The 20636-nt window shown below is 37.9% G+C and overlaps 1 protein-coding gene across 1 annotated transcript in view; it reads right to left on the bottom strand.

Moving 5' to 3' along the window:
• The window catches only part of TBC1D12 (TBC1 domain family member 12), a 67558-nt gene that overhangs the window by 22448 nt on the left and 24474 nt on the right, over positions 1–20636 (bottom strand). Inside the window, exons 3-4 of the mRNA XM_029958560.1 lie at positions 20614–20634; positions 4607–4730 (exon numbers count right to left, since the gene is read on the bottom strand). Of these exons, the coding sequence (XP_029814420.1) occupies positions 4607–4730; positions 20614–20634 (145 nt within the window). The remainder of the gene's footprint in view (positions 1–4606; positions 4731–20613; positions 20635–20636) is intronic.

The following is a 20636-nucleotide window of genomic DNA, read 5'->3' as shown; positions in this document are numbered from 1 at the left end:
ACATTTTTATAAGCATTAAAGCTTCACACACTTTTAAACTGCAACAACCAAAACTGGAGGGAAGAGTTAATATTGCAAAGTAGAAGGTTTGAGTTGTATGAAAACCCATTCAAAACGCATCTGTTCCTCTGAAGAGAAGCCTCTGAAAATCCTTGTCCCTGGGAGACCAAGAGAATTCTGCCCAATCAGTGACTGCAATTTCTCCATTAGATTTCAGACCGGAGATAACAACATTGGAAAAATATGCAAGTGAAGACACTGAGTCTTTTAGCCCTTGAGTAGTTATTTTTTTTAAAGATTTCAGAGTCACCCCAACACATTTTCAGAGGTTAGTTGTACAACAGTGAAGTCAACAGTTAGTATTTAATGGACTGTCTAAAATTAAAACCTTCCAGTTTGTACACAAGGTGACAGATTTTGGAAAAAGATGGTTTCACTTCTGAATAAGCAATCATTTCTAAATCACTGCAAGCTTTTCATGGTGTGTCAGATTTAAACAGAAAAGAAGCCTCTTTTTCCACCTCATTTAAGGCTGCCACTAAGAGCAGCATTGCTAAAACTGCTGATAAAATGAATTTGGTGAACATTTTACTTTTTTTTTTATTTTGCAATGTGTATTCGCAAATTATGAGTTTAATTCAGGCATATTCGAAAAAAACCAACCATACTGTTTTAAACAAATTAATAAAAAGTATGCAAGACTGCTTTAATGAAAAAAGAGCTAAACTTAATGACTTAATTTCAGAATAGTTTTGATTATAGATTAAAAGCTCTTTTCTTTAAGCATAAGCACAAAAACTGAAATTGAGCTTGCATTTTTAAAGAGAACTTGGACTCTAGTCAATACATTCCAAAATGTTATATATCAGCCCACAAGTCTGTTTCTACTTTAAATGCTTCTGCATTAAAATATTTTATCCATTTAATTTAAAGCAGATTTCTGTACAGACTGAAAAGAATTTACCAAACTGATCATTAATGACTACATACTTCTTCTAATAGCCAGTTTTATTAGCTGCAATTCATGAAAAAAGGCACACTTCCTAAAACCATCAAAGGCATTTGACATTTGCAGTCCTGGGGAGTTGCTGTTTTCCCTTTTTAAAAAACAGTGAAGGAAGGAAGCCCAGAGAAGAGAGAGATGTCCAGCAAAAGAGTTGGCCTCGATCACATCCTGCTTGGGCAGCTCTAAATCCAAGGAGGGATGAGCGTGCCAGCAGCTGCGAGAGGGGAGATGCAGCTGCCAAGAACTTTCAACCTCTGACCCAGTTCGAGCGAGTGCACCTCGCCCGGAGCAGGCTGATGGCAGCACAGCTGTGAGGGACTCGGCTGCTCCCCAGGCAGGCAAGCCCCCCAGGCTGCTGTACCACAAAAATATTTATCTTCTTCTACGTGTGCTAAGAAGACTGCAAAGAAATTATTTACAGTAATATTCATTAGACAGTCTCTGAAGGCAGAGCTGGCTAGCGTCGCCATCTGAAAAATGTCTGAAACAGTATCCCAAATTAAGTTTCCAGATTTTCTCGGAGGTTATTCAAGATATTGGAATCACTGCCTGACTTCTCTGGAGAGGCATATATAGCAGTGTCTAGTTGATAGACTGACTGGGAGCCACAAGCATTCATTTAAATGTAATTATCAATTTACTACGTCACCCTTACCATACCAAAGATAACAAAGGAGGTTTCCGTCAGCCAGAATGGAAAGGGGACACCTGAGTTCCACCAACCTTTTGGCTATAAATGTACAATGATGCAATTTTTCTCTCTTTTACTAGTAGGAAAGTCCTTTAAGTTTCATTATATTGCCATAAAACTTTGATGGAAGTATTATTCTTATCCAAAAGACTTCCTCCTCTTATTAATTACAAAGTTTTTCCTGTTGTGAGTTAATTTTTCTCACAACAGGGCTTCCTACGATCTCATCCTTTATCTGAAGGATGCTGACTCATTTCTGAGTTTCCTTAATCAAGGGTTTATTTGTACCCTCTCAAGGCTGGCCACTGGCATCTGTAAAGTGAGAGAACTGTGTTCAACCATGGAGAATAATGTTCAGGAACAGCAAGATTTGTTGCTAACAATAAACTACCATAAACTCCCTTACAGGTAGCTTTCCTACAGCTTAAGCCCATTCTACTTGCAGTCTTACACCTAAAGCTCATTTTACAAAAGTTGGCTAACAGTAAGTAGTCATGGTTCTGACTGTAGATTGCTAAAAAAAAAAACAAAAAAAAAAAACAAAAAAAAACTGGAGAAAAATGCAGGGTTTGTGTTTCAGATCACATTTGATCCCTCCAATTTAGAAAGTCAAAGTGCAAGTTTGCAGAGACACTCCATGTAGGTTATGAAGCAATCTGCCACGTTCACAGAATTACTTATGAATAAAACATATTAAGTTTCAATCATATTTATATCAACAACTTCTTGAAGGCCTATATTTTTTTCACTTGCCTATATTCATTCTTGCCTATATTTTTTTCATTCACATCTCCTGCATAGTGAGGAACTAGTCTAGGGGCTTCAGTCAGACATTTGAAAGTGAAGATGCTATTTTCCACTGATCTTCAGTAACCAAGTGTACCTATATCCATTCTAAATCATCACCAGCTTAGCAAATTTGAACACTTTTTTGAGAAAAGAAACCATTGGCTTTTCTTCAAAGGCATGTGCACAGGGAGCTATATCATAAATCTCAAGCACACATACAAGACATTTGACATATGCTAAATTTGGAGACATTAGGGTCACTTCTCAATTAAAGATCCAATTGTCTTGGGTGTTGTACATCTAACTGTGTGGAGAGCGTACTGTCAATCTGGATCCCCCTTTGATAACTGTATATCTTAGCTCATGAGGCTTTATCTAAAACCCAGGCATGCTTTAGCCAAACAGAAAGCTAAAAATGTTAGCTATTACCTTACTCAAGATTATGAAAATCCAACATTGATTTTAATCTGGCAAACATGACACAAATCACATGACCATGGCTAGGACCAACTCAATCATATTTAAAGATAATATATTGTTGTAATACATTTGCTTTTCTACCACTTTGGAGAAGTTAAAAAAAAACAACAGGAACACTGCCATTTAAAACAAAACACAATCACTGAGGGACAACAGAATAAGAAAATAGGACTATTTTTTCAGATTGTTATCTTCAACAGGTTGCCCAGGCAAGCTGTGGATGCCCCATTCCTGGGAGTGCTCAAGGTCAGGTTGGATGGGGCTTTGAGTAACCTGTGCATGGCAGGAAGAGTGGAACTAGATGACCTTTAAGGTCCCTTCCAAACCATTCTATGATTATAACACAGCCTCCAGAACAAATGTCTTCATTACTAGAGAACAGTAAGCAGATGATCGGTAGCACTGAGCAGATTCTCCGGATTTTTACCACTGCATTTTCATAGCACAACACCAACAACATTCACCTGCAAGTAAACAAAGAACACATGCCCTCTTTCCCACCCAAAAAGCAAAATCATTTACATAAGAAAATTGTATTTGAAAATGTTAAAAAAGCAGTCAGTTTACCTCACAGTAAATCACAGGATGGTTTGGTTTGGAAGGGATCTTTAAAGGTCATCTAGTTTCAACCCCCAAGATGGCACTTGCTGTAATCATTTCCCTACAACGTTTTATTGTGTGACAAACCCCCTTACATCGAAGTCCTTCAAAAAGAATCTCTCATTTTTCACTTTAGTTACTCCCAAAAGGCTCTTTTTGCCACAAAGCTCTTTCTAGAAGATGACTGAACACTGCTTCATTCACAGCCATTTGCACCTGCCAAACACATCAGCTTATATGGAATTTAAGAAAAGAGACAGAGAAAGCAGCTCCCAAGAGACTGGAGTTACTGTTTTAACAAGCACACGGGACTTTCACATTTCACACGTCAACAAATCTTTCCATTTCAGGTTTATAATATTAAGTTATATTAATGCTAATATTAAGTAAATGATACATTACCAATTGCTCACCTTCAAAGACTATGACATTTTAATATTATTTTATCAAATAAACTCCACAGGAACAATTATATGGAAGTGTAACTTTGTGTCAGAGGAAGAAAATCAGAGGTACCTTTCTGGAGTACCCCAGTAACTCCAAACCAAGTTCAATTTACAGTATTATTTTGGAACAAAATATCTTGAGGGAAATTAAAACTTTCATTTAAAAAAGATGATATGTTTCAGAATTCTAAGCAATTTGTCACAAGTTATCCCCACAGGAAGCCTTCCAGGCAATAACAACTACGGAAAAATCAGTTAGATTGTGGCATATCATATTAAATAAGTGTGCTGGTTAAATAAGACAATAAGTCAAAACATTACAGGAATTTAATACAAGTTCTGATGTCTTGACAAAAACAGCTTAAATGCTTTCTGAACATGTATCACCTTTTTATAAGCACTGAGATGTACTGAGGAATGTACCTGATAAAACTCAAACTTCTTAGTAACTACTATTCTTTAAACAAAGTGTCAAAAGAGTTTCTCAGAGCACTCTATGGTTGTATAACAATATGGAAATAACAGCAGAGAAACACAATATCTATGTGTTATTTTTACAGGTTTCATACCTAGAGCTGTGTGATGTTTACTCACCTGCTGAATAATTTTGGAATCTTTCGGAAGGTTTTCCCTGGGTGGGACTTTTCCAAACAACTTCCAACCAGGAGCGCTTTGGACAGCAGGTTTGAGTTCCTTTGTCCTTTTAGTGAAAAAGTTTCTGTAAAGAGAGGAGGGTTTTCTTTTTGTTTATTATAAGCATATAAACAAAATATATTGTGCCCATTTACACTTTTTTAAATGCAGTTTGCCACTGGGGTGAACTGTAGATATTTACTGCTCCGCAAATGCAGAGTGTGCTACCTTAGCTTTCTCTTTGACTTGAAATTAATTAACTTGAAATGAAGCATCTTTCATTACAGATGCTTTGATGCTCATATTTGGTTTAAACATTCAGCTTTACCTCTGAATTTTAAGCTATTTTATGAAATATCAGAGCTTTATTTAGTAATACCAGGCACTTTATTAAATGTAAGATAGCAGCATGAGACACGTCTCAGACTTTTGTTTGGGATTTGCTTTAATGTCTTACTAACCTATTTTGGTACTGAAATGACAACAGCTGAAAAACACAGTGTAACTCAGAGATTTAAAAAAGAAATTGTGAAATATTACTTCTACTATCATTCTCTGCAATCTTCACACCTTCAACTTTCATAACATGGACTAGAAAACCAGTGAACAATCACACAGCTTTAGTTTAGCAGATAACCTTTGCCAGTGCCTAAGGCAATTACACTGAAAAAAGCAGATGACTGCATTGCTCTTACTTCTTAGAAAGCCAACCATCACAAGACCATATTAGCAACCATTTGTGTAGATACTCAGTTGTACTTTTTGACTCAAATCACAAGCTCCCACAGAGCATGCTATGTATGAGTGCTTAGAAAATTAAAGAAGTGTATTTATTCCACATATTGGAAAGTTACTTTCCAGAAACTTGCAACACAAAGGGATTAAAAGCTCAGTAGTCCATAAGGTTATTTCTCAGGAAGCTTAAAAGCTGACCTCTGAGTGAACAGAATATGGAGCACTTTTATTGAAAGATGTTTTAGTGTGGTGCTAACTAGCTAACTTCACAATCTTCCTCTGGAAAGAGATCCCCAGATTTATTCTGCACTTGAAGTCTTTGCTATATCTTAAAATACAATTCCTTCTCAAATTGGATGCAGTCACATTTGTGCACAGTGAACAGTCTTTTGGCTTGTCCAGATAAAAGAAGCATGCTTCAAACACCTCAATTGATCTAAAAAGTGCTCAGTGCTCTTAAATTCCAGTGCTGTCAGGATTTCTGGGCAGGCAGCATAGTTTTACAACTAGGAACTGTTAGTGTTTCTAAGATATTGTATAGCCTTCAAATACAAACTATCTTTTCAGTTTCCAGAATGCTTTTGTTATTTGGGAAACAGGCAAATACCCGTTGCAAAAATCCCTTCCATGCAAGTTTGCATGAATGGACTATACAGTCTGTAAGCTTATGTGTAGTTGAGGATGTAGCCACCAGCAAACAGCAAGCTGGAGAGATGGAGAAGTAGAGGTTGATAGAGCATGGAAGCCTCCCAAGAACTGGTAAGCTCAACTGGTGGTCCTCTGGAATTCAGGAAGATTAAGAAACCCCAAACCCCAAGACTCTCTGTCTGAGGTCACCAGTACACACTACAATCCTCAACAGCTTGCTAAAAAACAAACAAACAAACAAACAAAAAACAAAAATAAAAAAACCCTGCATTCAAGGAATCAAACTGTTGCTATTAATAATATATAATTAATACAAGGTGTTCTGGTAAGCATTAGTTGTGACCCACACATCCCACAGCTCTGTCTCCATCAGGGAAACTTGCAATATCCTAATCCATCCCTATAGAAGTAATGTAAGCACTCAAACACCAAAATAGTGGTTTCCAAGACATAATCTGGAAAGAAGAGCTGATGAAAAAGCCAAGTTGTGGCACCAATATCTGTAAAAGACACTGTCCTCAGTCAATCCCAGGACTGCACACCATTAGTGAAATGAACAGGTCCACCCATCAAGGCAAAAAAAAAAAAAGTGCACTTGCATGTTTACAGAAATAACAAAGGTTCACTTTACAAGTACAGGACACCTTCCATAGTGCTTTAGGTTGTCTTCAGGAGGGAAGGAAGAGTGCTTGAAGAATCATCAACAAAACAAGACTACTGCAGCAGCTGTATTTGAACTTAACTGAAAAAGACTTTTTCACCCGAAAGCACAAATGCAGGAAGATACATTCTGCAGTACTGTTCTTGACTTCATGGGTAGCAATTACCATCCAGTCTCTGCACATACTATGGAACACCACCAGAATAACTTAGCAGTTGAGCTCCACTGCTTCTAGCACTTGTGGAAGCTGAAAGGTGTATGCCTTTAACATTGATGGCAATCTGTCACTGTATCAAAGCTGGTTTATGATTAACTAGGAAGCTGGTAGATTTAAAAAAGGAAAAATGTGTAAACAAACAGAAGGTTTTAATTAATATTTCTGTACAAAAGATTAAGGCATGTTCACAGCTTTTACAACAACTCGTTTTTCAATCTTTTTTAACAAATATAATATTCAAACAAACCTTCCGGAAAGCAGCCTGGAACCAAAGAAATTTCACTTTTATTGAGTAGATGTTCATTGAAGTCTGTTTCTTGTGAAGGTAAAAAGCTGGTCAAACTTTTTATGATGTCAGAATAAACCTCACATAGGAATTCTAATCCAAGAGAAATTAATGAGATGTTTACAAATAAAGTTTGCTGAAGATGGAAGGACACAATATATTGTTTTGGTAGCTAGCAGTATCACATCTGATGTGCTGTTGACAGCAGTAAAGCCTTACAAAAGCCTTGTTAAGGAACAGCATCTGTGAATGCTTACAAGTTGCATTCACTGAATGGCAGAAGTGTACTAGATTTGATATATTTGTTACTGCTTAGAATATTCATGAGCTTCACTGATCCCAGGAAGAGTCATTTATTGAGATGGCTGAAAAGTCAATAGCATTTTGGTACAGAATCTCAAAATCTGTTTGAAAACGTCAAAATTCCTTAAAAAGAAGTCTACACTTTAGAACTGAATAATGCTTTCTGTTGCAAGGACCCTTGGGATAGAAGTATTAAATTAGTTCATAGATTTAAGCTCTAGTTTACAAAAACCCATGGGAAAAGTTGCAGGGTTTTTTTCCCTGCTACTTTTATAGAACACATATTAACACTCTCAAATGACACTCCAAAATGTTTCAGCAGGTGCCTTGAAGAGCTTGAAAACTAAGTGAAGTGCCACAGAAGGAGAAGCTGTTAGTGGCACACATCAAGACATCTATTGCTAACAAGGTTTGGATTACGCTACACAAAAACCTATGGGGCTCTGATCACCCAACTACAACAGCTGTAGTGACAGTTAGTGGTTTTCCTCTTATTTTTAACAATGTTGCTTCAACTATTACTGCCTGTGCCCACAGCATTCTGTGCAAGTTTCACCATACTGATGGTACAGTAATTCAGAAATGTTAACGTTAATGCCACCTGTAGAAATGGTTATGTTCTACTGCAATTGCTTGTTTCCACTCTGTTTTTGCTTTTAAATTCCTTTTTTCATTGTCATTTAAGATAAATTAGTGAAGTCTAAATACCATTAGAATTAAATCTCAGAAGGGGATAGGTGGAACTTGATATTTTAATGGATTTTTTTTTGTTTACTTTGGGGGTTTGGCTTCCCTCCTGAAAAAAATCTGAACACAACTTTTTTCCAATTTCCAAGCTAGTTGTATGTCAGTTCAAGAGGATGACAGATTTCCAAGTTTTAGAGGAAGTTACTGAACAATACAAGACAGTTACTTCATAACTGATCTTAAATTATATCAAAAAAACGACTAGAAACTGGGCTGCTGTATTTGCACAACAGCCACTCAAAGAAAGCTGAAGTGCTTTGAATAGCAGCAACCATGAACATCAGCAGGTAGGAAAAATGCCAGGCTAGATACAACTACAGCACTCTACCTCTAGGTATGAGTGATTCACCTCTCCACAAGACCAAGTAGTCTTGCAATAGTCTTTTGTTCAACCAAAAATGTCAAACTGTAATCTAGTTTCAAGTTAGATATCATTTTGCTACAGTTCCTTCAAAGATCACACACATGGACCTTCCCTTTTTATTGCTTCACTGTGTGCCAGAAACAACAGACTACCTGCATTCCACTGTTTTGTGCATCCCAGCAACACCTGAAGTTGCTTTCCTTCCCACTCCAAAGGCACACCCCTAGGTTTCCAATAACAGATTCAAAGGAGCCTGCCAAAAGGTTTATCTCTGATGATTCAGAGCTCTGATGTTGTTAAGATATAGTAGGGCATTACTGGAAGCAATCAACTTTATTTACTTCCATTTTCCCTGAAAGTCCCATTTGAGTTCAGCATTCTTAACAATAGCTCTTGGAAACAGCATTCACAAGTCTATATCTGCCCTTAGTTCTCTAGCTTTAAAGCACGATACAGACACTGACTCATCTCTCCACTCCCTCTATAAAACTGTAGCCCTTAAACCCATACATTCAGCAACACTTGTAAGTGCAGCCCCAGCTTAGAAAGCCACACCAACTGTTTAGCCAGGGAGTCTAGAAATGCAGTTTTATCAGATTCTTTAAAGGCGTTGCAAACTCAAAGACAGTTAAACAAAGCAGTCAGGAGTCATAACAGGGATTTTTCTCTTCTTTGTTAAGGAATGTCTGTAGCCTCAATCTACTTCTTATTTGGTGTTAGAGAATCCAATCATTAGAACTCCACATTCAGGCTCAAGCTTCACCTATCCTGATGCTTTTGGCAATCTACAGACAGATTTCAGGTAGGTTGGATCTTACACCTGAGCCATTTAAGATGAATATCAGTATAAAGCATATAAAAAAAAATCAGCCTGCATTTCTCCAATTTGTTAATCGTGCACTAAAAAGAAATGGTAAAATTCTAATGGTATCAACTACTGACACAAGGATATGGTCTTGGAAGAGAGCACAAACCACATGATCATCATTAGTGTTATACATGAACAACAAACCATGCGTCCTTACAGTTCACTTTAATATACAAATAAATTTAATTCAAAATGCTGCACCATGTTAGACAAAAAAAAACCCAAACAAACAAACTGTGGGCATCCCTGGAAAGCAATCCTTACAGAACTTGCAGCATGGCACCAGAGAAACAATTTTTTCCAAATAAAATATTCAGAATTCAGGGTTATTTTAGGAATAGATGAAATACTGTGGTTAAATCTTGATGCTGAAAGCTTGGCTACTAGTCTTTGACTTCCTTCCCTTGCAAGGTAACTTTGACCTTGCTCAAAATGTTTACTCACTAATCTATAAATAAAATAGTTCCAAAAAGAGACCTTCTGTTAGCATACTAAAAATTACCTTTTTTTTTAGGGAGAAAAAGCTAAAACATTTTTTTTTACTTCACACACATACCAATCTGGTCTACTGTCATTTTCCATCATCAATCATTTCTTCTGACTGCATCCAGCTTTCAAGAGCTTTGATAAGAGGGAAGTACTGAGAAAACAAGATTTGAAAGCTAAGAGAACTAACAAAGGAAGTGAGGGCTGATTAGATTGTCCTTTTGGTTAAGTATCTAGTACCTGTTAGTAAACACTGCATAATACAACTGTCTGATTCTAAAACAGGGAAGCAGTACACAAACAGAAAGGAATCAGGATCCTGTCAAGAACATCCTCGCTCTACGATATAAAACTTTTCTTCACAGAATCAGAAAGGCTTAGAGGGGGAATCCAGCACAGAATTAATGCTACAAATGAGCCCAAATGCACAAAAATGCAGTTAAAAGCCCTGGAAGCTGCATTTCTCTGCAATAACTGAAGCACATTAAAAATCTACCGATTCCAATAAAACCTCAGAATTTGTAAAAGGAATATGATGTAACAAAATTCAGAGTTCTCCCTGTGTAGTCTTGCTCCATCCCTATCCTAATTTTTAAAATAGGTTTCCTAGGCATAAAAGATAGATCTACATCTGAAATTTGTTGACATCAGCTGAAAGACAAACTGATAAGGAAATTACTTATTTACCCAATAATCTTTATCCAGAGTGCTATATCAGTAAGGAGTTAGAAGAGGTACGTCCCAAGAATTGCTATAGATGCATTTTTACTGGTATAGCATTAAAATGAGTAGTTGTTACTTAAAACCATACTTTCAGAAGTCTGCACAAATTCTGAAGATCCCTGCAAGCCTCTGATGCCATATTCCTTTACTACTACAGCTGAGTACCTAACAAGAATTAATTAATTCACACTGGCATGTCTTTACCATGTGTAAAACACCAAAGCTGCTTAAAAACACAACAGAATTTTTCTTTGTACTCCAGTCTTGTCCATTCTGTTAAGGTCTTATGTGCAATAATTGGAAATAACAGCAGAAAAAACCAATTGCTTTATTAAGCACCATCAGTCCTTCTGCTTTAAACAAGACTTTTCAATAATTTACATACAGAAACAAACGTAACTCAACTCTAAGCATAAATAATGAAACATTAAAAGGAAATAGAACCTTTTTGGTTAGCCACTTACAAAGCCTGCAGAGCAACAGAAGTAGGATTCTATTTCTACGTCTCAGACTGTTTATATACAGTACACAATTTGTAGGAATTGATAAAAAAGTGTGTCCAAAAAGTTAACAATATATGTTCAGAGTGCACACAGTAATTACTTCTAAGACCAAAAGACAGGGTGTCACAGCTTCCCTGTTATTTTAGATTTGAATTACATGACACTGTCCAGGAGCTATTTGCTCAGTTTCACCTACTCATAATTATTTCCTCACATTAGTTATGGCTGAAAAAGTGACATGAACATAAACATATTAAAAGCAAATAGCCCCTACTTTACAAATATACTTTTAAATTCATCCTTTATCCTCACATTTCAACCTTAATTTCTAAGTTAATATGCAAGTATTTTTAGGCTTAGCTTAAAACTCTTCACATGGAGATTTAGAACAAAACAATAAGATTTAGAATGTATTCAACAGTCTACATTTTTAATTTCGATAGCTTCAAACAATGTCAATCCGTTTTGATTTGATACATTTCTATGGCTGCTCTCAGCACAAGTTTTGAAGCTCTGCCCTACATCGGAGGAGACATGACCCAACCAGTTTTACAGTTCATGTCTTCCATCACCTTGCTACAAGAAGCAGCTAGACACAAACTTCACTTTAAATTTTATTACCCCAAACACAGATTTGTTACAGTTTTCTAGTTTAACACCTCTTAGCAGTACAAAGATATCTTCTTTCTCTCCACACCAAGACGAGCCAAAGAATATCCCAAACCATCCTCTCCAAAGGAATTTCCACGTTTTCATCTGTATTACTCTACACTTACAGTCTTTAGCGCGTAAGCAACCTTTGACTTTCCTCCTCCTCCCAAATAAAAATTAAAATAAGGAAACAAAAATCCTAACCAGAAGAACATGCATCTTCAGCATGTAGTATTTTTTTAATTAAATATGATGTTTCCATTGATATTAGTTGTAAACTAAAGCCTCAGCTAGAATTAGGTATGTTTGAAATTCAATGAACTGTCAAGGACTAGCTGCTAAGGACTGAGAGGTAGGGAAGGAGGTGGCTTCTGGCCTCTTTAGAGAGGACAGAAAGATTAACAGAACTATTATGGAACTTCATTGAAGAGACTAAATTACATCAACCTTATTGCTTAAACTCTCATTTGACAGCAGTCCCAAAGTGGCTTTACCAACTATGCTGGCAAAACAGTTTTACTACAGGCACACAGACACTTTGGTAGTTTTAGGAGTTGAAAGCATTTAGCTGTATTACAGAACGTTCTGTACAGAACACTTACTGATAAACATTTTTTACCACTCTACATTATACTCTTAACAAAAAGCCGTTGCACAGGTCAGCTTTACAAACAGCTCAAGCATTCAAAAACTTACATAAACAAGCAGACACATATGCAAAGGGGTTAAAATTCAGAGTGCTTAAATACAAAACGAGTAATGGGAGATCATCGGTCACTCACCTTTACTTTTCAGAGTGAAGTAGTAAAAGAGAGCTCTATGCCAGACTATTCCATCACCTTCATATTTGGTCAGGCAGTTCAGCAGCTATTTTGACACTATATGCTCAATCTTCTACAATAACAATAAAAATACTTGCTCAGAGTATCTAAAATGAAATCCTAGATCACAGTTGCAAGAAATTGAGAATTTCTACCCAGTGCCTACAGATATTCTGCTATTTCTTGCATGGCCAGGAATATCTACTCCAGCAAAGGCAAGGCTTGTTAACCAGCAACCTACTCCAAGCAAAACAGTGCTAGAGGAACAAGACCCCTTCCTCCCACAGAGGGGAAGTTCATTACTCCTCTTTGCACAAGTTATGTCCTACACCCCCTTCTGCTGCATTGATTCCAAGGCTTTCCATACCTTGCAAGTCAATTCAACTCACTAATCCCACAGAAAACCATGAACATTTTTTCACTCCCTAGCTTAATGAGCTACAACAGCTCACAGAGGATCAAATAAATACCAGAAGCAGGGAAGAAACATTTCCTTTGTTTCCTGACAATAGCAAATTCTTCAATCAGCTCACCAAGATATCTCACAAAGTACAACCAAATTAAACAAATGACCTGAAATTGTTCTAGTAATGACTCACTTCCAGTTAAGGCAAAACTCACCAGATTTATCAGGGCAGTCACTATCCCTATAGTTCAAATGTTTGTATACAATATACACTTGCATGACCAAGGTGAGAAAGACTTCCAGGGCAGAGTTTTATTTTGAAGACTGTCCCAAGAGTTGGAGATGATTGCTACTCTGCCCAAAAACTGGTTAAGCCTCAGTTAATATTTTTCTCTTCTGGTCCCAGACAGGGCGCCTGTCAACTACTTGATTGTGCAATGTTGTACTACAAAGTACTACTGCAGTACTTTTGTAGCCACTCTGAGTATCAGGTTTCTGCTGGGGTTAGCAATTCACAATATATTTTATATCACAGCATCAGTGATCAATTGCAGAAATACTACAAAACACAAGAATTCATTTTTCATCCGTTACCTGATATTAGAATGCAAAAGCCTCGCTCCTTTCAGTTTTGCCTGATGACTTTTTACAAAACAAAGAAGAAATTTCCCCATCTACCACTCAGCTACCTACAGAATTTCAGGAACAGCAAGCAACTTGCAAAACACCTACTGGTTACAGCAACAAAAAGCTAGAATCATAGAAAGAGTTAGGTTGGAAAAGACCTCCAAGATCACTGAGTCCAATCATTAACCCAGCACTGCTGGGTCCACCTCTAAACCACGTCCCTAAGGGCCACACATACACATCTTTGAAATATCTCCAGAGACAGTGGCTCAACTACTTCCCTGGCAGCCTGTTCCAGTGCTTGATTACCCTTTCAGTGAGGATGTTTTTCCTAATATCCAGTCTAAGCCTTCCTTGCCACAGCTCGAGACTGTTTCCTTTCATCCTATCACTTGATACCTGAAAAAAAAAGAGATTGACACCTGCCTAACCACAACCTTCTCTCTGGTATTTGTAGAGTGGCATCTCCCTTCAGCCTCCTTTTCTCCAGACTAAATCACCTCAGTTCCTCAGCAGCCTAAAGTGCTCTGGAATCTCCACTGCTTCCTATTTCACAGCTACCAACTACTGAAATACCTTTGGTAGTACATGGATTGTTTGGGGTTTTTTTAAAGTATTCTGGCACCCAGCATACAAACAGCTTCATTATTGCCCAGCAGCAAGATAAACAAGATCCCACATTAATGGATGCATTGGGCAACTGAAGCAACACAGATAGGACTAAGCTGTACAAGGTCTGAGACCTGACTAGGGCCAAGCTTCCCCTGCTACAGAAAGCAGAGGAGCTGGGATCAACAATTCATCTGTTCTTGGAACCCAAGTAAGATGTGTGAAGTGCACCCTTTTCCCACAATGTCTTCCTCAGCAACAGAGGCAGAATGGCTATAGATGTTTCATTGCTATCTATATCTCTATTACCTTTTCTCCTTTACTTCTAGACAATTACTTAGTTTGCCTACTCCTATAGCTGGCCTTCAGGAAGTTTAGATCAACAGAATGCCCTAGGCAAGGGGAGCCAACAAGGAAGCTTTTATCATACTACATGATCGAAAGAGACTCATTCACCTACACAAGAGCACACTAAATAAAACTTCCTAATATAACAATGGAAACTCAACATAGTTTCTTCTTAATAAAGGAGTACCTTGGAGAAGAAGAGAGCAAAAATTACAAGAAAGTACTCCTACAGGCTACAGGTATTCTTTTCAGTCAGGAGGTAAGAAATCAGGAAAGGAATTTAAAAGAAAACTAGTCTGAGTGTTTGGTTCTCAGAAGTTCTGAAAGAATAAACTCATCTATGACCATGAAAACTAGTTTTCTACTAATTGAAGGCACAGGTTTACTCAACAACATCCATGCACCTCTCATACTGTTACCCCAATGCTGAGCCAGAAGCAATATGTTCTGCAGGTGGCTTGCACAATTGACTGGTTTCTGAAAATACAGAGCCAAATTAGCAAAGTCTCTCTTTTGCAGGCTCTCCTTATGTTCGGGCATCATTCAAAAATCTGTAGGATTTTTATGTTGGAGCCCTCTCAAGTCTCAGAGGTTTGACAGAGCCTGGGTAACAGGCTGCAGTACTACTAGAGAGCTGAGGCAGTAACTAAGCTTCACTTCCTTAGAAAGTAATAAAATAAAAAAGACATGCATATGCTGAGGCTGAGAAGTTTAAAGCAATGTCTACCACCCCATCCAACAAACCCAGTCCTTCCCAGTTGAACAACAAACAAGACCAGTGATGGATAAAAAATGACAGACTTTATATCATAAACATCTCAGTAGTTCCAAGAAATTGAAGATAGGAATAAAAATTTTTGCATCCATGTGAATGAAACATGACCAAAACCCCTTAAACTCCTTTTTTAATCTTAAGCAATCAGGACAAAATAGCCTAATGAATAATTGAACAGCCATGAGGGCAAAACCATAAAACTATCATTTTCTTAGAGGCCAGCTGCGATTAAAGTGACCTCCTTTGGTTGTTATTTCCCATGTAAAACACTGTCCTTTTAGTCATAGCCTATTCAGAAGAGAGGTCCCATTCACTTTGTCACGCTACTCTCAATATATTGAGTCTGTAAGAAATCCTGTGACACAAAATAAGCAGAAGAGACCAAGTAATGAAAAGGCCTTCTGCAAAATGAAGTGAGGGGTAAGAGACGGGGGAGGGGGAGAAGAGATGCTTTCAGGTTAAGTTAAAATGCCTCTGTGAAACACTCCCTAGCAAAACAAGCTTTGACTCCAACAGTTTGCTGCACACTAAACAGCAAATTCAGCTGTTTAGCTTGGAAAAAACCCACACACAACCCCCCCAAAAAAAACCTACAGCATTAGTTTAAGGAGAACTTACTTCACAAAAACTCTTAATAGAGTTACAAAATTCTTAGTGCAAATATAAGTACCACTGTCCACCAAGGGGAGCAGAGAAATTGCTAATAATACTTTAGGTATTATAAAATGATGAAGATTATACACGTGGCTCTAAGGCTTTAGAGTGACATCTATTTAGTCAGTTTTTTGGGGGGAGGGGGTGGGGAGGGAAGACTGGTTGGAGACAGAAGTTGGAGCAGTATGACAACCTGAAACCTATCGAGAGGTAAATCAACATAACACTCTTCTGCCTGCACACCTGAAATTTAACTTTGGTTTGCTAGACAAACATTCTAAGCAAAATGGTTCTGTGGGTGCACAGCATCTTACCTATTGTCAAGCACCTACTGCTAATATTTTCCAACAACACAAAACTCTTTGAAACCTATGCATCATGAGACCTGAGGGTAAAGCTTTCTCAAACAGAGAAATTCATAGATCTTGAGGACTTGCTTATTTTTGTGAACTGCTTGGAACTGGTGCACTAATAAAAACAGGGGTGCTGTCCTTTAGATTTAACTTCCTACAGTGGGATCTGCACTTGTGAGAGAAACTTTAGGTGCCCAGAGATATTTCCTTAACTTCTTATGAATAAATTTGGGTCAAATTTTATATGTACACAGTTATTATAAAAATTGAGTCAAAAAAAATAATGCTGAGCACCCATTTTCAATGTCTGCTAGAGTCTGCTTTACTTTGGAGATTACATTTACTTAAGTTGTCATTATATTTATTATTCATGTGACTGAAAGCCAGAAACATGTCAATGCAACTTCATAAAATAAATCATTCTTAGCAAACAGTGAAGGAATAATCTACACAGGAGCTTCTCAATTCAATAATATGAATGCTATTTCTTATTTATATCAAGTTAATCATGTCTCTAACACAGGAAAAAAAGAATACTGTTTGAAGTTACTCACAGATTTAGGTCCAGGTGCTCTTGCCTACTTTCTCCAGTCAGCTTTAATTCAAATCAATTATATGTATCCACTTGTTCACTTAGGTTACAAGGTTACTTGGAGAAAGGAAAAACAACTGGGTTCAACAAAGACAGAAGGGTGAAGGGTGCCCTAATGATTTCCACGGGGAAGATTTGTTGTATTCCCTTAGATCTTCTCTCCAATAATTTTTCCAATAAATTGACAGTATATTTGGACTTTTTTATTTGTTTGGGTTTATTTGTTTTATCTGGGCAATATAAAAACAACCCCGAAATCAAAAATAGAACACACAAGCTTTTTTGGGATGTCAGTAAGATCTGACCAAGATATAGGCACAGGCAATAGCAAAATATAAATTAAGCCTTGTGAAGTGATTCCATCAATCTGTTCTCTTATCTTTACACGAACAGAAGGTTTAGAAGATCCATCACAACTCGGACAACCCATTCCCACTTGACTCTTGTTTTTGACCAAAAGCCTGATAAACATATTTTTTCTCCATAGATGCACGGTACATCCCCTGAAGTTTCATGTTACCGTATGTATGCAATGAAAAAACATTGATTCTGGTACTAAACATTCATAGGGTGCATCTGTAGACCAGGTAGACGCCTATGTAGCACAAAAAGATGCAAGTGCTACTTAGTAATAAACTGAACTAAACTACAGAGCTACTGACGCTACTATGTACACGTGTAACAACACTCTGGGAAGTGAACCTCTCTTCAACCCTCCAGTCTGTACCAAGGACATTTGTAGAGACAAAAAGATTAGCAGCTTTTGAAGAACTACCTACTTATGGAACCACAGGACTGTGTTTGCAACGAGGCAGAAAAAGATGCGAACTTCAGTGATTTCTTAATTCTTTGTTCCTACAAATACTGACTCCCTTCAACTTTCCATCGTCTCCCCAAATGAATATTTTTCAAAACTTCTGGACAATAAACACAACCATTCTGGGTGAGGAAGAGGAATGAGACTAAAGACAGTTTCTATAAGCATGTGTGTGCCAACAAGCCATACATGCTTACAACCCCTTACACCTATTTCTCACAGCACATCACAAAGACCTACAAGAAGTAGCAGTTAGGAATTAAGTTCTTTGTGAATCTTGTTAGATGAATACTGGAAAACAGTTATTTGGGAAAATGGTGCTCTACTATAACAAGCAAGTATCACTGCTGTTGTCAACAGTAAGCTTTGAATCCAGGAATAAAAAGCTTCACCAGCTACCAGATATCTGAATTTGTCTAGTAAATATATAATTCAGGAAGGAACAATATCTACACAAGCTGAAAAGATGCCCGGTACATACTTGTAGAACTATGAAGTAGAACTCATCTTTAAAAGAGGTGCAGAATCACTGTGTCTTGATCTCAGCACTGGAATACTCACTCCTGCTTGACCTTTTTTTGTTAACTCTTCTGCTGTGTATGGGCTGCTTTGGGGGATAGAGCATAGTCGAGGTATCATTCCAGTCATCACAGCTTTAATTCAACTGTCCACACAACATTCCTGCTCACTGAACCATTCTGTATCAAATAGCACTGGGGCTACCCAAAAGCGATCCAATAACCCAAGAACAAAGCATTGCCCTTGTAAGGTCTATGTAAGACCAGAAACCATAAGAACAATGCTTATACATGGCTGTACTAAGAATCATACACAGGAGTACAAGGCAGTGACAGGTGACTTTCAAGAAGCCACTTAATGCTCTGAACATCACAGTAGCACAGTGGAGACAAGTGACCATAGTCATACAGTTTTTCCTTGCCACAGCACTCTGCTCAACATACCCCTGATCTACTCATGGCATCCCACTTCACATGTTGAGAAAGAAGAAGTAGAGCAAAACTGATTATTTTTCAGTTAAAAGTTAGCATTGATTTGACAGGCTTAATGATTTTGCACAAATACAACTAAGATCCCAAGGTCACCTAATACTTACCTGAAAGAAAGGCTTTAATCACTGATGCAAACTTTCTTGGGATCTTAGAATAATTATTAATTACTATCTCAAGGGCACAGTCATTCTTCCTGTCACAGACTTTGGGTGAGAAGTTTCTGTTGATAGCTGCTTACTTTTTCCCCCACCTCACCTCATTGGTTTCTCCTCCAGTTCAGTGAAATGAAGACAGACAATTAACATGGATTATTTCAAAGAACTATGAAGCAGGCCAGTCTGATAACTGAAGAGCTGGGAATAAGCAGCTGGAAACAGCAGCCTCCTAACCCAGATCTGTCTGATCAGTCAAACTGTTCAGTCATGGCAATTACAACAGTGAAGCTTTCATACTGAAGGCAGTAGGACTTCCCCCTTGCTTTCTCTCATTTTCTTTAAATAACTGCAAGAAGTGTCTACTTTTTAGAACAATTTCCATATAATTATGGCTATTAGAAAAACCAGTAGCTGCATAATGCTTAGTTGCCAGCTGGGGTTAAACTGCAGTACCTAAGAGGAAAATTCTGCAGAATTTCAATCAGCTACTGCTCTGGGGTAAAAAGAAAAAGGTACAAATGTTATTGATCAAAATGTTCGAGAAAAGGTAATATACTGCAGCTCACATAACATGGAAGGGAAGAACACTAATAGGAAATAGCAGGAATAGAGGGACATCTCTCAATCTATCCTTGACACAAAGCAGATGCACCAAACTTACACTGCAACTATCACTATCTCTGTCCTCAGACAGGAATCCATCTCCCCGTTTCCCGAGGGTCAGCAGAAGCAGCCTATTTCTCAGTTTGGGATCCCACCTTGAGATCAAACCTCTCCTATCTCATTTCTTCAGTTAATAAATTTAATCTTATTTTGTTTTCTTAAGATATTTAGAGACCTACTGGATTTTCAGAGTGACTGTTGCACAATAGCTATAACCCTGGGGTTTGAGAGAATAAATACTGTTGGAAATTAAACTGCCCACTTCAAACCTAATAAAAGTAATATAGAGTATGTTATAAACTATTATAGCCAAGCCACATCTCCTGTGTAATATGCTAAAGAATGAGCAATGCTACAGAGCTCCCAGGTAACTTAGTTGGATGTCCTGTAGTTTTTGATTTTGTGCTAGAAACTTAAGAGAAGTTAATCGAGTCTTGTCTTTGAAGCTTTCCACAACACACTTTAAAATAAATAAGTAAACTGTATCTACACCATCACCAAGTAACAAAGCTTTTGCAACTTCCACGATGATTTGAAAGTACTTTCCAATACCAACAACTTTAACCTTATTCCCCAAGCAGTTTAATCAGTACCACTGTGATGATCCAGACAGTAAAATGCTCTGGTACAGGAAGCAAATTCCAGTTTGAAGTCCATGTAGTTCGTAGCAGTAAAAGCGCCTCTATCATATTACTGTCACGTCCAACGCAAAGCCTTGCCTTACTCTAAAAGCGCCTGCTGGCTGGCAAAAGAGTCCGTTCAGGTTGGAATACCTCTTCCTGCGACCCGCAGTAAGACACTCTCCACTCAAGACACGCTCCTTCAGACAGCCCCGCCGGTCCGGCACAGACCCGAACCTGCCCGCCTGCGCCCCGCGGGGCATCCCCCGACCCCTGCCCCGGTCTCTGCCGGGGGCACCGACCGGCCCCGCCGCCGGCTCCTTTACCTGGTGAAGAACTCGGCAAAGCT

The sequence above is a fragment of the Manacus vitellinus genome, unplaced genomic scaffold (assembly GCF_001715985.3).
Source record: "Manacus vitellinus isolate BGI_N305 unplaced genomic scaffold, ASM171598v3 scaffold_15_pilon, whole genome shotgun sequence".
In the NCBI taxonomy this organism is placed as follows: Eukaryota; Metazoa; Chordata; class Aves; order Passeriformes; family Pipridae; genus Manacus; species Manacus vitellinus.
This window is presented reverse-complemented; position numbering and strand designations above follow the sequence as displayed.